The sequence below is a fragment of the Myxocyprinus asiaticus genome, chromosome 42 (genome assembly GCF_019703515.2).
Source record: "Myxocyprinus asiaticus isolate MX2 ecotype Aquarium Trade chromosome 42, UBuf_Myxa_2, whole genome shotgun sequence".
In the NCBI taxonomy this organism is placed as follows: domain Eukaryota; kingdom Metazoa; phylum Chordata; class Actinopteri; order Cypriniformes; family Catostomidae; genus Myxocyprinus; species Myxocyprinus asiaticus.
Genome location: NC_059385.1, coordinates 12,829,294 through 12,845,287, shown reverse-complemented (window position 1 = coordinate 12,845,287; position 15,994 = coordinate 12,829,294). Strand labels below are relative to the sequence as shown.

Here is a 15,994-nt window from a genome sequence, read left to right as displayed (position 1 = left end):
ACACATATGACTTTCTTTCTTTTGTGGAACACATAAGGAGAAGTTAAGAAGAATGTTCACACTGCTCTTTTCCATTAAATTTAAAGTGAACAGTCAAGAGGGGTTGTCAAGCTCCAATATAACAAAAAACACCAGAAAAGTAGTCCATATGACTCATGCCTTATATTCCAAGTATTCTGAAGCCACACAGTCTCCTATTGTGTTTGACGGAAGAGCAACATGAGGGTGTTGTACATGATTTTTTCAAATCTGGGTTTACAACCCCCCCAAACAGCCACTGTGTATCATCATGCAATAAAGCGCAGTCACACATATCTTCTCATGGCGAAATTCTGTGGGCGAAATACAGTCATCTCAATGGGAATCCGAGCAATTGTGAATTTCACAAGATGGACTTCCGGTGGCGAAGAATTTCCTTGCGGTGTTTTCGTCTCGAGTTCAAGTTTGATGAACTTTGACTGGCAAAACCGGCACGTTGACAAATAGGAAGTTGTTTGGTTTGGTAGTGACCTCTGTGTGGGCAATACTTCGTAAACAGCTACACTGAATATTCACAATGAACAAGGATATCATTTTAGTTTAAAATTTTTTTGTAATTCTGAGTTTTTAATTTAAAGATTTTTAACTTAAGTCTCACTGACTATATTGTACAGCATTAAAAAAGGCTGCTTGACATTATATTTTTGCTGGTTTCATACTCGCTCCATCCCGCGCCATCTTCGCCCGCTGAATTTTGCAGTGAGAACGTTTGTGTGACCACGCCTTTAAGCTGTTCAAATAAATTGTAATGAAAACAGAGTTTAGGAATCATTCTTTTTAGTGGATGCCTCAAGGCGACAAGCCAGGAGTTGATTTAATTACATTAGGCAAACATTTAACACGCTGATATGTTCAATAACTATGCCGAGTTACACTTGACATGGGTTTTGTTAATAAATTAACATGTATTTAGTTAACGGAAGGAGGCTCTTACCATACAAAATAATGCTTGCATTTGTTATCCCCAACGTGTTCATGGCCACACAGGTGTAGTTCCCGTAATCCTCTTCAGAAACATTAAAGAACGTTAGCATGGATTGTTTACCCTTGTTTTCGATCTTGACCCCATTGAGTCCGTTGAAGAGTCTGTGAAAATTGGGGTCAAGTTAGCAATTTGTTGAGTTCTTAAGAACTGATATTAACTCACTCTTTATTGTTAATGTAAGGTGAAGGCTGGTGGCACAAATTAATGTGCCACTCTTACAAAGCTGCACATTATCTAATTATTAGACATATTGGTATAACTTTACAATAAGGTTGTATGCATTCGATTTAGATCATGCAAAAACACATCCTACGAGAACAGGACAGATTGACCAACTCAATTGCAAAATGGTTTGTTGTCAACTATAGGCTTATGTTCAATGATATGGGAATTAAACAATAGTTTATTGATTTCTAAAAGCCAGTTTTTGTATTGTCTAATCAACGCTTTACCTGTCAGCCACAATAATGCAATATATTTCAATCTAAATTATCTGAATTATCATAACATTTATAATTATTTGACATGTATTATTTATATTTAATTATCTTTATTAGGGGACTTTTCTCATCAAATATTGACCTATTTGATTTATTGAGATCAATTTGATTAATTAATCAGCATGTAGGCTAATGTAATTATTTTTTTTAAGTATTCAAGTATTGTGTAACTTACTGTTAATTGTATACATTAAATTATAAAGTGTGGAACACATAATGGACATTATTCATTAAACATTTTCTGTGTTGACTAAGCAAAAACAATTTTTATACATAATTGAAACATTCTATTCAATAGGGCTATTTGCCTTATAATGACATTATAAACTATTTACACCTATATTCTTTCTGCTTATATGAATTATATGACTAGCTAGCTATGTTGGAGCCGTGGTCTAGTGGTTAGCATATATGACATGCTGAGCCTAGATGCTCATATGGAAAACACTGGTTTGAATCTGCAACATGTACCAATCCCCTTCTCTGTCACCAAATCATTTCCTGTTTCCTATCTACTTTTCATTTTAGAAAGAAGAATGCTCAAAAATGTATACATTTATAGTCTTACCTGCGGTCCCCCTTATACCATTCAAAATTCGCCAGAGGAATGGCTGACGCCTCGCACCATAGAACCCCTTTCTGGCCGACAGCCGTTCCTGTGCTCCGAGCTCGCGAAATGACAGGTGGATCTGTAAAATTAATTACAAGTATTTGAGAAATTCAGAAATGTATGTGAAAAATTGGTAGCAACATAAACTGTAAACAGGCATTTATACGAAATGATATGAATACAATACTCACGGTTTACGGTAACCTGAACAGTCCTCACGTCTGGAGGCGAGATGTCATTTGAAGTGATGCAGTCGTATGACCCGGACATCTCTTTGGTAATTCCATACATTTGCACATACTCGCCATCGGTTATAATTTTGCTACCTGTGCCAACACACATAAGGATAATGATTATTTTAACACTTAAATTCATACAACAAATTCAGACTTCACATTTGAAAATTGTTTTTAAAAAGCATCTTGGTGCACACATTATGCTGTTTTTAACAAAGTTGGACAAAACACCAAAGGGCCACAACTGTTACATGTCACTGTCATGAATCCGTGTATCATTTGTTCATTTCATATTCAATTTGGAATTCAAAATCAGAAAAACCAAAAACTACTTATTTCATTATTCGTGTACAAAACCAATATTAAAAATCAAATAATGACTTGTTTTTTGTAATTTTGATTTAATGCTCAAGTTAAAAATAGGACATTGGAAAAATAGCCACAGGACACTGTGCGTTTTGATTATTTGATTTCACTAATATATGGCTTGAATATTTGATTCGCACATATGGGTGGGCCTGAAACGCCCATTTCTTCTGATTGGTCAACCTGCACCGTTGTCTTCCTCAATGCTGTGAGAGAGAATAAAAGTTATCTGCTCTTTAATTGTTCAGATAAATTCGTCTCAGTTAATATTATATTCTTTACCATTTATTCTCCAAAACGTGCCACGTTTATTGCAGCTGAGCTGTCTCTGTCATCAAATAGCCAGATTTACCAGACAAACCTGCTGTCTTTGACGTTGTTCCGGTTTGAGATGATGAAAACCATGCATTCATAAGACTATTGAAGCATATGCCTACATTGTAAAGACATATAGGCTTATGTTTAACTGCATGGTAAAGTTAGTTTAGGTTCGGTATTCGTTGGATATTTGCCTTATTTTCACATTCCAAAGGTTGTAGTAAGTTCCCAGTGGGCAGACAGATTTACTACAGGTGAGATTTTTACAGTACATCCAATAATATGAGTAGTATTAGATTATTTTAAAAATGAATTAACTAAAATTCACCAAAATGTTATTTTCACATCCAAAGGTTGTAGTAAGATCCCAGTAGATAGTTACTACAGGTGAAAAAATATTTTGAAAAAAATCACAGTTTTATTTTATAACTAGTGTTACAGTTGCCCCCGACCTCAAAACTATGATAAAAATCTTGTATGGTAGCTACCACTGACTGTGTTAGTATCTGTCAATCATGCGTTAAACATCATGTTAACGTCACAATCCGTCACTAGATGATGTTTCATGATATGGACAGGATGCTGTCTTACAAGTTATCTGCTTATGTTGCCAGTAAGCAATGAGGTAGCTTACCAGGCTTGTTCTGGAACAGAGCTCCAGCCAGATAAAATCCAGACCATATTCTGCTGTTGTTGTGGAATCCTAAAGCATGCATACTTATTCAGCTATGATCTGTCTAAACTAATACAATTTATTCTACATTAGCTCAATATGAAGGTAGAACAAGGTTGGTGAATGTCAATAAGCAAAATCTGTTACACTTGGCTGACCCGGTTGACCCTCTGTTGATGTTCTTTGTTTGTTAAGTTAATAATTTTACCAAAAAACACACCTCTATTTTCCAATTCTATTATCAAGCAAAACAGATACGAGAGACCTGCGATTATTCAGTTATTCCTCTGAGGGAGCAAAATAAAGTTTCACCCGCAGGTTCAGGCAGCCAGTTAGTGCAAATGTCACTCACAGCAAAAGCTCTACATTATGCCATCTCATTATACAGACTCGTTCCTTCATTCAGTGAAAATGTTGAGGAATGGACTTAGGTTGTTATTTTGTTTCTAATACCATGACACTGGGGACTGTAGGAGAGGTTGGTAATTATTCTTATCTCCTTATATGACTCAGCCCTGTTCTGAAAGGTTTGAGCAATCAGTAAGAGTATAGTTCAATAAAGAATCAGCCCAGATTCCCTGTAACATCTGATGTCCTTTCTGAACCAAAGCTTGAATATTCCCCAAACTTTTAATAACACTATGGTTATAACGATATAGATTTAAAACCATTTTCAGATACTGTACAAAATAAAGCAGTAAGCCATGAGAGGCATGTGTTACAGTGAGTTTACCACAGTTCTTAGGAACAATGGCTGTTGTAAAAACACTGTAACAAACATATTCAAGTGGCTTACTGCTTTTATAAAATGGCTGCAAAACTGATGAAAATGATAAAATACACCAATGTTAAATACAGTTTAAAAAAAGAATCTAGGTCCTGAATTGGTGGGTTTTTGTTAAATGTGAGCCAAAATCATCACAATTAAAAGAACCAAAGACTTAAACTACTTCAGTCTGTGTGCACTGAATTTATTTAATACACGAGTTTCACAATTTGAGTTGAATTACTGAAATAAATGAACTTTTCCACGACATTCTAATTTATTGAGATGCACCTGTAGCAGTTTGGACATGTGGGCAATACTGATTTATAATAACCCCCTAAATTTGACTCTGCTGCTCACTTCTACCATTTAATTTGACCATTATGATTTTTAGAAGCACCCTCTCTGTCTCTATTTCATGTTTGATCTTAAACCTCAAAGTATTATCAATTATCCCCAATGTTTAAGCACCAAAAATGCCTTTAAATGCAAATAATTGTTCAAACTTAATGGCAGTTTTACTTCTTGCTTTAACTTTTACAGAAGTTTGGAGCAAGGAAAAATATATTTTCTTCAATATCAAAACACTCATGTCTGGCCAAATATAATCAGCGCAATTTAGAAGTTTCAGATGATGACGTCTGATCATCTCTTCTTTTTGCTGCATTTCTTGTACAAAGAGGTTCCTTTTCTAAAGGATGTGATGTACATTTTTCAAGAGCATCACTAAAAGACCGGCAATCACAATTGAAGGCCATAGTGTTCTGTCCTTCTTTTGGTTTACACACACTTCATTAACTGTTTTATTTGTCAATGCAGGCAGAGGGATTTTTCATGGACAATACTTTTTTTTTTTTTATTCAATTGCTGTTATGCACTGTCTGGCCAAAAAAATCAAATAAAATAAAAGTCACCATTTGGATTTAAATAAACAGATACTTAAGAGTCTATGATTGGATCAGTATTGCAGTGATTAATATTTTTCAGCTGGCAACAATTCTTTTAACCCTAACTGATGCAGTGTGTAACTTCTCATTTCTTAAACAACCATGTCAGAAGACATATCCCATGGTCATGGAAAAGATGTTACTGTGTTTCAGAAGGGGCAAATTATTGGCCTGCATCAAGCAAAGAAAACAACTAAGGAGATTGCTGAAATCACTGGAATTGGGTTAAGAACTGTCCAACAAATTATTAAAACCTGGCAGGATAGTGGTGAACCGTCAGCTTTGCGGAAGAAATGTGGTCGGAAAAAAACTTGAATGATCGTGATCAGAGATCACTAAAACGCTTGAAGTCACATCGTAAACAATCGACAGTAGAACTCACGGTTATGTTTAATAATGAAAGTAAGAGCATTTCCACACGCATAATGCATTTGGGACTAAATGGAATTAGGACTAAACAGCTGTGTGGCCACAAGAAAGCCACTTGTTAGTGAGGCTAATTACTAATTACTAATTACGGAAAAATTACTTAAATTTACTTAAATACTAGGGTGCATAAATACTGGACTGTGGAGCAATGGAAAAAGGTCATGTGGTCTGATGAGTCCAGATTTAACCTATTCCAAAATGATGGGCACGTCAGGGTAAGAAGGGAAGCGCATGAAGCGATGCACCCACCATGCATAGAGCCCACTGTACAAGCCTCTGGAGGCAGTGTTATGATCTGGGGTTGCTTCAATTGGTCAGGTCTAGGCTCAGCAATGTTATGCGGCAATAAAATTAAGTCAGCTGACTACCTGAATGTACTGAATGACCAGGTTATCGCATCAATGGATTTTTTCTTCCCTGACGGCATGGGAATATTCCAGGACGACAATGCCAAGATTCATCGGGGCTCAAATTGTGAAAAAGTGGTTCAGGGAGCATGAGGAATCATTTTCACACATGAACTGGCCACCACAGAGTCCTGACCTTAACCCCATTGAAAGTCTCTGGGATGTGCTGGAGAAGACTTTACGGAGTTGTTCAACTCTCCCGTCATCAATACAAGATCTCGTCCAAAAGTTAATGCAACTCAGGATGGAAATAAATGTTGTGACATTGCATAAGGTTGTCGAAACAATGCCACGACGATTGTGTGCCGTAATCAGAGCTAAAGGCGGTCCAACGAAATATTAGAGTATGCAAATTTGTTGGGGGCCAGGCAGTGTACATTTGGCCCCACAATGCAGCACAAAGAAAGACTGCTTCTGAATTATAACAATGAACATTTAAGTAAAGATTTCCTTTTGATGGACTTTGCAAAACTTGCCAGGCATGGTTGTCATGACAACATCTGAAGGATTCCGACAAATACAAAGATAATTATTTATTCTGTAACAAAGCTTTAGTTGTTTTGCTTTCTGAATAGCTGTGTGTGTGTATATATATATATATATATATATATAATATATAAAGAGCACAGAAACACAAGTAAAAAAGACAAATGCAAAACCTGTTGGCAGTCCAATAAAAAAACAGCTATAACCTCATTCCAAACATTCAGTATACTAAACAAATGTATTTAAATGGCATTTGGCACCAGATATGTTGTCACGCCAGCTACTGGGTGTTTCTACATAATTACAACAACATATTGATCATATTTTTTTGTCAGTTTAGAAATAAAATCAGATATCACAGCATGTAAGAATGACCTACCACACTGTTGACACCAGCTGAAAATTATGTTGTTGTTGTTTTTGTTTTTGTTTTGTTTTTTGTTTTTTTTGTTTTTTCATATTTGTACATTTGTCATAATAGAATGTCAAAATGTGAAATAAAATACATTTTAATATATATAATATTTTTCCATAGAACAACTGAGTGAAAATATAAATCTGATATTTTGTGGCATTTTATACTACTGTGTGCATTTTACAGACATTGCATGTTAACAGCAGGACAAACAATAACAATGTTTAAGCTGCTCCAGAAAGTAATTACATATTAAATCTAAACTGTATTATTCACTACTTAGTCATGCAATCCCATTATAAATGCAAATTGGGATATTAAACATTTTTATTAAACATCATTAGCACTATTAATTAATTAATTCTATTTCATAAAAAAATAAAATAAATAAATAAATTTGACAGGGAAATGTGTTGTGCTTGCATTTGCTATTTAATATGCAGCAATTAACATTTTTCAGAACTAAATATCGTTTGCTTGTATTTTTTGTTTTTCAGTATATCTCCTGACTGGATATAATAGTGACACGTTGAGCTACACAATGTTTTACTTATTCACATGTAGTTTTCATTTATATTCAGCTTTCAGAGTGGTCAGTTTGATTTCTGAATGGAGATGGGGCTATTGTAGATAGGCGAGGCACAAAGCAATGATTTATAATGTTTACTTTAAAGACAGAAACCAAACACAGGGCCCATAGCAATTACATTCAGCACGGAGTAATAATCCTGCTGCTGTCAAGAGAATGTCCTCTTGAATAGAGCAAATTATTATTAGAATGTTAAGGAGAAGGATAGATGAAGAAGCAACATGCTGTTAAGTAAATGGGTCTGTTCTGTCTGTGTTCTGTACAGTCAGATTGCAAGAGAAAGGAGTAGGAAATGCTTCTATAACTGAACTTCGGAGATAAGAATCAAGTTAAAGACTCTCTCCCATATTCAAGACAGAAAATAAAGTAGTTTATAATGACCACACCACTGAAGCAGACAGGACAACATTAAGATTAAGTCTTTGTTAAGGGGATGTCTGACTTTTTTTATAAGGTGGTTTGATTAAACTTAGGCACGTTATGCATATCAGCATAACAGGCTAATTGCCTTTTTATTTTCTTCTCCTGTTTTAGCTTTCTTGATTTTGGTCTAGAGAATGGATTAAGGGGAAATAGATAAATAAAAGATTTTCTAGGTTGATTAAATCCTGTCCTAGTTTTCATGAATAATAAATCACCATTGAAAACTCTTTTTTTTCCCCTTATCTAACCTGTGACCATTAAACTAGTTCATTATCCTAAAGCTAAATGATTCCCTTACTCAGAAAACATTGACCCCTTTCTCCATACTGAAACATTCATTTTTGCCCCCATAATGGTGTAGTTATGATGGATGAATGGATGGATGGATGTGAACATTCCATCAATGTAAGTCTGTGGAATTTTTTATGGGACCGCTGTGCAAAAACTATGAGTCTGATCAGTAAGAAAAGTCATAGCACATTTATAGAATATTCTGAGGGTCTGTACCAGGTTTGGTGGATGTCGCTTGAAAACTCTAAAAAGGAGTTAGTGTTAGAAATTTTGGGCACGGTTTATGGATAACGTCATGGTTACTTGTGTAACCTCTGTTCCCTGATGGAGGGAACGAGACGTTGTGTTGATGTAGTGACACTAGGGGTCACTCTTGGGTGCCTGAGACACCTCTGGTCTTTGATAAAAGGCCAGTAAAAATTGGCGAGTGGTATTTGCATGCCACTCCCCCTGACATACGGGTAGAAAAGGAGCTGGTATGCAACCACTCATTCAGGTTTTATGCTGAGGAGCCGATATAAGGTCCGGCCATTTCAGCATTTCAGCATTGTGGCAGGAGGGACACAATGTCTCGTTCCCTCCATCAGGGAACGGAAGTTACACAAGTAACCATAACGTTCCCTATCTGTCACTCACTCGATGTTGTGTCGATGTAGTGACACTGGGGTTCCCTATCCGAAACGCCACAATTGGCTGAACTGTGTTACGTGAACTGGCAGTGTGTGGTGGGCAGACTACAGTGTGCCTCATAGCCAGCACACCAGGTCGACAAGTAACCACCCCCAACATAGTTATGAGTGTTGAACGGCCCTTTTTGGGGACTGTGCCAGAGGGTGCCCCGTCCCTGAGAAAGAAGGTCCTTCCTCAGGGGAATTCACCAGGGGGGAGCTGTCGCGAGGAGCGTGAGGTCCGAGAACCATGTCTGGGTGGGTCAGTAGGGTGCTACCAGGACGACCAGCTCCTCGTCCTCCCTGACCTTGCACAGGGTCTGTGCAAGCAGGCTCCCTGGGGAAATGCATATTTGCGTAGGCCAGGGGGGCCAGCTGTGTGCCAGCGTGTCTATGCCGAGGGGAGCCTCATTGAGGGCATACCAGAGCGGGCAGTGGGAGGATTCTTGGGAGGTGAACAGGTCCACCTGTGCCCATCTGAATCGACTCCAAATCAGCTGGACCACCTCGAATGCAAGCTCCACTCTCCCCTGAGGGAAACCTGCCGTGACAGTGCGTCCACTGTAGTGTTGAGGTTGCCTGGGATGTGAGTGGCTCACAGCGACTTGAAGTGCTGCTGAATCCAGAGGAGGAGACGGCGGGTGAGTTGTGACATACAATGAGAGCACAGACCGCCTTGGCGGTTGACATATGCTACCGTTGCCGTGTTGTCTGTCCAAACTAACACGTGCTTTCCCTGAATCAATGGCCGGAACCTCCGCAGGGAAAGCAGAATTGCCAACAACTCGAGGCAGTTGATGTGCCAATGCAGTCGCGGACCCGTCCAGAGGCCGGAGGCTGTGTGCCCGTTGCAAACAGCGCCCCAGCCTGTTTTGGAGGCATCTGTCATGACCACGACGTTCCTGGACACCAGTTCTAGAGGAACACCTGCCCGTAGAAACGAGAGGTCAGTCCAAGGGCTGAAAAGACGGTGACAGACCGGCGTGATGGCCACACGATATGTCCCGTGGCGCCATGCCCATCTCGGGACTCGAGTCTGGAGCCAGTGCTGAAGTGGCCTCATATGCATCAACCCGAGCGGGGTGGCCACCACCGAGGACGCCATATGCCCCAGGAGCCTCTGAAAAAGTTTCAGTGGAACCACTGTTTTCTGTTTGAATGCCTTCAAACAGGCTAGCACTGACTGGGCACGCTCGTTCGTAAGGCGCGCCATCAAGGAGACTGAGTCCAACTCCAAACCGAGAAAAGAGATGCTCTGAACTGGGAGGAGCTTGCTCTTTTCCCAGTTGACCTGAAGCCCTAGTTGCGCACAACATGTCTCGAGAGTGAGCTAGGATTAGCCAGTCGTCGAGATAGTTGAGGATGCGAATGCCCACCTCCCTTAATGGGGCAAGGGCAGCCTCTGTGACCTTCATAAAGACGCAAGGAGACAGGGACAGGCCAAAAGGGAGGACTTTGTACTGATACGCCTGACCCTCAAATGCAAACCACAGGAAGGGTCTGTGTCGAGGAAGGATCGAGACGTGGAAGTACGCATCCTTCAGGTCTACCGCCGAGAACCAATCTTGATGCCGGATGCTCGCCAGAATGCGTTTTTGCGTCAGCATCTTGAACGGGAGTCTGTGTAAAGCCCGGTTCAGTACTCGCAGGTCCAAGATTGGCTGCAATCCATCGCCTTTTTCCGGTACGATGAAGTAGGGGCTGTAAAACCCTTTCTTCATCTTGGCTGGAGGGACAGGTTCTATCGCGCCCTTCCGTAGGAGGGTAGCGATCTCTGCGTGCAAGGTGGCAGCGTTTTCGCTCTTGACCAAGGTGAATTGAATACCGCTGAACCTGGGCGGGCGCCTGGCGAACTGAATCACGTAGCCGACGCTCGCGGCAGCCCAGGAAAAAATGTCCATCATTTCGGCATCGGCCTGTGACTGGGCAATAGTCCCCGAAGGGGGAAGCCCAGCTGAGGCTTCCGCGTCCAACTGGACAAGCCCGCTCTCCGTTGCTGCGCTCGAGAGCTCGTCATCTTCGCGGGCTCCAAACAAGAAGCCAGACTCGCCGTGAGACGAGCCGGCGAACTCATCCGGAAGCCCGACTGGGGCAGACGAGCGTGATGGGGATTGGGAGGTCCGCGGGGGGATACCCGGCGGAGACGATCCCATTGGGGTCCCCAAATTGCCCCCAGTGCTAGCCGCGCTGGCCTCATACCCGTAGGTAGAAAGACCGAGGTGGGGAGCCGCTGGGGTGGCTTGCTTTCTTAAGAAAGCAAGCCGTGACCGCAACGTTGCCATGGTCATGTTCTCGCAGTGAGAACATGAACCATCCACAAACGCTGCCTCCGTGTGGGTCGCGCCCAGACACGAAAGACAGCGATCATGACCATCCGAAGTTGAGAGATAATGACCGCAACCAGGAATAACACACAATCGGAAAGGCATCTTTAAAAAGACGCATCTTTAAAAAGACGTTCCGTGTGTGCCGCTCTTTTAGAGAAATATATACTCTTTTAGAGGAGGAAAAGCTCTTTCAGAAAATATACTCTCTTGTTTTTCTGCCGAAGCACCCAGGGGCGTTCTCTGCAGTGAACCAGTGCAGAGGAGGGAGAAGCTGCTGAAATGCACCGTCAGATCCAGCAGAGGTGAATGAACAGTAGTATTCAGCTCAATGAGCATGACCGTTCGGCTCCGAAGAGAAAATCCTGAATGAATGGTTGCATACCAGCTCCTTTTATACCCGTATGTCCGGGGGATTGGCATGCAAATACCACTCGCCAATTTTCATTGGCCTTTTATCAAAGACCAGAGGTGTCTCGGGCTCCCAAGGGTGACCCCTAGTGTCACTACATCGACACAACGTCGAGTGAGTGACAGATAGGGAACAGTATGCTAGCTTTGTCAAGTCAACATAATTAGTACCTGAACATTTAAAACAATCAAGTCATTTTCAAAAGGGTCCATGAAATAAATTGCAAGTGAAAAACAGTAAGACAGTAAAAAACTGTAATTTCTAGACTCATGCACCAAGTAGGTCAATGGCTTCATGCATTAAAAAAACAAACAAAAAAAAAAAAACGGGTCATTCAATGTTGTTGGTAATACAACATGAAAGCAAGCCCAGTTATGAGTTGCAAAAGCTGTCCTTCAGCTGCATTGTATTATGGAGGTGAGCATGTTCTTTGTTCCTCCACAGCAGGCATCCAGGGCTTCTTCATAAACTAATAAACACATTATGGAATGATATTACACATATAATGAGATTCCAGTGTGCTAATGATTTCGTAATAAGCTGCTGACCATCATTACTGTTTGTCAACATACCTAATTGCGTTTTGCAATCGTCCCTAAATGGACTACCTCCTTAATAAAAATTCAAATGATGATTGCTTCATATTGTAAAGCAATGACTAAGCTAATTACAGGAATGCTTATAACGGAGAAAATGAGGATGTCATAAGGACTTTTCATTACATGCCACAAGCAGCAAGTTAGGGACTCAAAAGGGTTTCAAAGAACCTTAAACCAGGCTAGGAGCGAGATTCATTTTTTCCTCAAAAACCGTGTGGTACCTTCGAAAAAAGATCAAATGATTCCTTTTCTTTTATCACCTTGTTGTGGACTATTGCTGAAAACAATAGTTGTGCTTTATCTGGCCTTACCACGATCAGTCTGACCTGGGCTCTGGAAAAGCTGTAAGGCGGAGAGGTCAGACTTTTGGATGAGAGAGCAAGAAAGAACGGGAAGGTAAAGAAAGAAGGGAAGGAGTGAGAGATGGTAATGCTCACTTTCTCTGAAGCTCACTTAGCTGTTGTCTATGCTTATAAGGGAGGTCCAGAATTATAGGGATAGTTCAACCAAATACAGTATTCAGTCATTATCTACTTACACTAATGCAGAGACAGAATTTAAGCAAGGCTGGGGGCAAAATGCTACAGAAGGTGACAACAATGTCCCAGATATTTAAAATGTGGAATCCAAAAACACTCCTATAGTGAATTCCTCTGTTAGTTTGATTTTTGTTGTATAACACAAATTCTATTCTATTCTATTCTATTCTATTCTATTCTATTCTATTCTAGTGGGTTTAGTGCCTCTGCAGACACTGTAGTGGCCTGTAGATATCTGTCAGATCTCTTTATTTGCTGTCTCAGAAGCTTGTGTTAATATAGAGTTTTTTAATGAAAAAAAGCTAAAAATGTCTCTTGAAACAGTGATTACTTCAAAATCTACTGTGACAGTAGACAGTAGAGAGCTGTATAATTTAATAAAAGGAGTATAATATGTATTCAATTGCATTCTAGCAGCGCGTTTATTGTGTTATGATATTATTATTTTACAGCCATCTTTGCATTTAGTGCTGATTTAATTTTACAAATAACAGCCAATATTTGTTTAGATAGAAAATGCATTTAAATTAATTGATTAATCTGAAGTATTTGACACAAATAGATGGCATCCTGCATGTTTCTGTATTCTATATATATTCTATGAAATATGCCATCATAAAGATTAAAAAATACCCCTGAAAATCAATTCCAGTTGTCAAGTATTGGTCCTATAATAAAAATAAAAATATGATTTACCATACAGATTTTTATTTTCTGTGGAACACAAAATTAGAACACAAAAAAATAAAAAAATAAAAATTCATACTACTCTTAATTTATACAAAAAAAGTGCAAAGTTAGTGGGACTGTCAAGCTCCAATAAGGACAAAAACGTACCATGAAAGTAGACCACACAACTTGTGCACTGCACGCCAAGTCTATTTACAGTATACATAAAGAACAGTAGAGTACAGCACTGTACAATAACAGATTTTTTATTTTTCGGTTAACTTTTCCTTAAAAATGTCAAAGGAGGAATAATTGAATAATAATAATAATAAATAAAAAATAATAATAATACAAATTATTAAAAAAAATATATATAAAAACATACAGGCATGTGTGTGATTATGTCAATCAATTAATCTAAAAAAATAAAATAAAAAAAAGAATCTCAGAATTCATCTCTGTCTGGGCCTCAAAAAGAAACCATATTTGATCCTCAGCTGTTGCAAAAAACATTGTCTGTATTTTGCTGTCATCTCTCAAGCAGAGTGTCCAAATCCTCCAATCATGCCCCAATAAGCAACAGGTCACCATGGTTACAGAGTTCAGTGAAACTCGCTGGCCCTCCACTCCTTCACGACCGCTCTTTCTTTTTACTCTCTTTCTATTTCTTTCTCTCTTTGGTACACAAACAAGTGCCACCAAATAAATATCTGACTACTACAGTACATGATTTATGTATGAATAGATCTTCATTAAGCCAGTCAAAGTCAAGGCACTCTAATTAAAACAGAGATTTAATTTCTAACTGCCAATCAATTACTGACTCGTAATATTTCCCTTTGAGAGGAGAGAAGCCATTACGACTCGGTGGGATGTTGCTTTTATAATGGATGGACCTGCCCTCTTGAGTTTCAGTCAGCAATGACTGTCGAACATTTGGCTGCTTGGTGGAGTAATGCAGAAGTTAAGATGAGAGTGGGCGAGAGGAAATGTTTGGTCAAATAGAGCAATTAAAAGCTCCTATATCCCTTTTCATTTGGTTTGCAAGTAATTATAATAACTATAATACTACATTTTCAGATAATTTTGTTTAACTCTCACTGATCCAAGAATTTATATTGGAAATATATTTTTTCCTGGAAAGTGTTTTTAGCAAGTTACTGGTTCTAAAAATTATGATTTTTATTTATTTTATTTATTTTTTGGATGAATTCTTAAACAATACTTTAAAAACTGTAATGACGAACACTCAGCACTGTTTCACCACTGTTATAATTAATTATATAAGCAAGCATGCCTTGACTTTGTATCCTTTGAAACCTTCCTAGTATGCTAGAATATACAGTACCTCATACATACTGTATCAATATTTTTTATGATCCTGGTATATTTTTACACCTAAAACGAACTACGCTAAAAGATGGAAACTTCAGTATTTTCAGAGCAGCCTTCTTACTCTCTGAATCATTAGGAATAGTTAATCTATGAATTACTGGAAAGACTTGTTGACCGCTAAGGCCCACTGTATCTTTTGTGCAATATTCTGGAAAATTACACACACACACACACACACACACACACACACACACACACACACACATACGTTGGTGCAGCTATCCTTATGAGGACTCTCCATAGACATAATGATTTTTATACTGTGCAAACTATAGATTCTATCCCCTAACCCTAACCCTAAACTTAACCCTCACAAAAAACAACTTTTTGCATTTTTAAATTTTCAAACAAACATTGTTTAGTATGTTTTTTAAGCGATTTGAATTATGGAGGTGCTAGAAAATGTCCTCATAAACCACATTTATAGCGTAATACCCTTGTAATTACCAGTTTGTAACCTAAAAAAAAAAATCCTCATAAACCATCCAGACCTACCCACCCACACACTCACACACGCACACACACACATTTAATGTTAATTGTTGCTATGAAAAATTTTAAAGATGGATTTTTTATAGTTTTTTTTTTCTCTCTTTTTTTTAAAAAAAAATAGATATTTGTTAATTTTTTAATTTTATTTATTTTTAATTTTTATTTCATTGCAATTGTGCTACAGTGGGTATCTGAGGACTAAAACTATGAGTTCAAAACATGATAAATACATAAATATTGTCTCTATTGCAAGAAAACCACCATGTTTCCATTGTCGTACATGTAAAATATTAGGTCCGGCTGAATGTATTGTATAACGTCATGAATTGCTCTTGTCAACAGATTTAACCAGAAAGAAATCATCTGCCTGCCCCCCCCCAAAAAAAAAAACATTGGCAAATTTAGGCCATAAATCA

General features: G+C 38.7%; 1 protein-coding gene across 2 annotated transcripts in view; it reads right to left on the bottom strand.

Moving 5' to 3' along the window:
* Positions 1 to 15,994, bottom strand: part of opcml (opioid binding protein/cell adhesion molecule-like) — a 241,270-nt gene that overhangs the window by 1,414 nt on the left and 223,862 nt on the right. For both annotated transcript variants that reach the window (XM_051683519.1, XM_051683518.1), the window contains 3 exons: positions 2,326 to 2,460; positions 2,093 to 2,213; positions 974 to 1,125 (listed from right to left, as the gene is read on the bottom strand). In XM_051683519.1, coding sequence (XP_051539479.1) covers positions 974 to 1,125; positions 2,093 to 2,213; positions 2,326 to 2,460 — 408 coding nt within the window. The remainder of the gene's footprint in view (positions 1 to 973; positions 1,126 to 2,092; positions 2,214 to 2,325; positions 2,461 to 15,994) is intronic.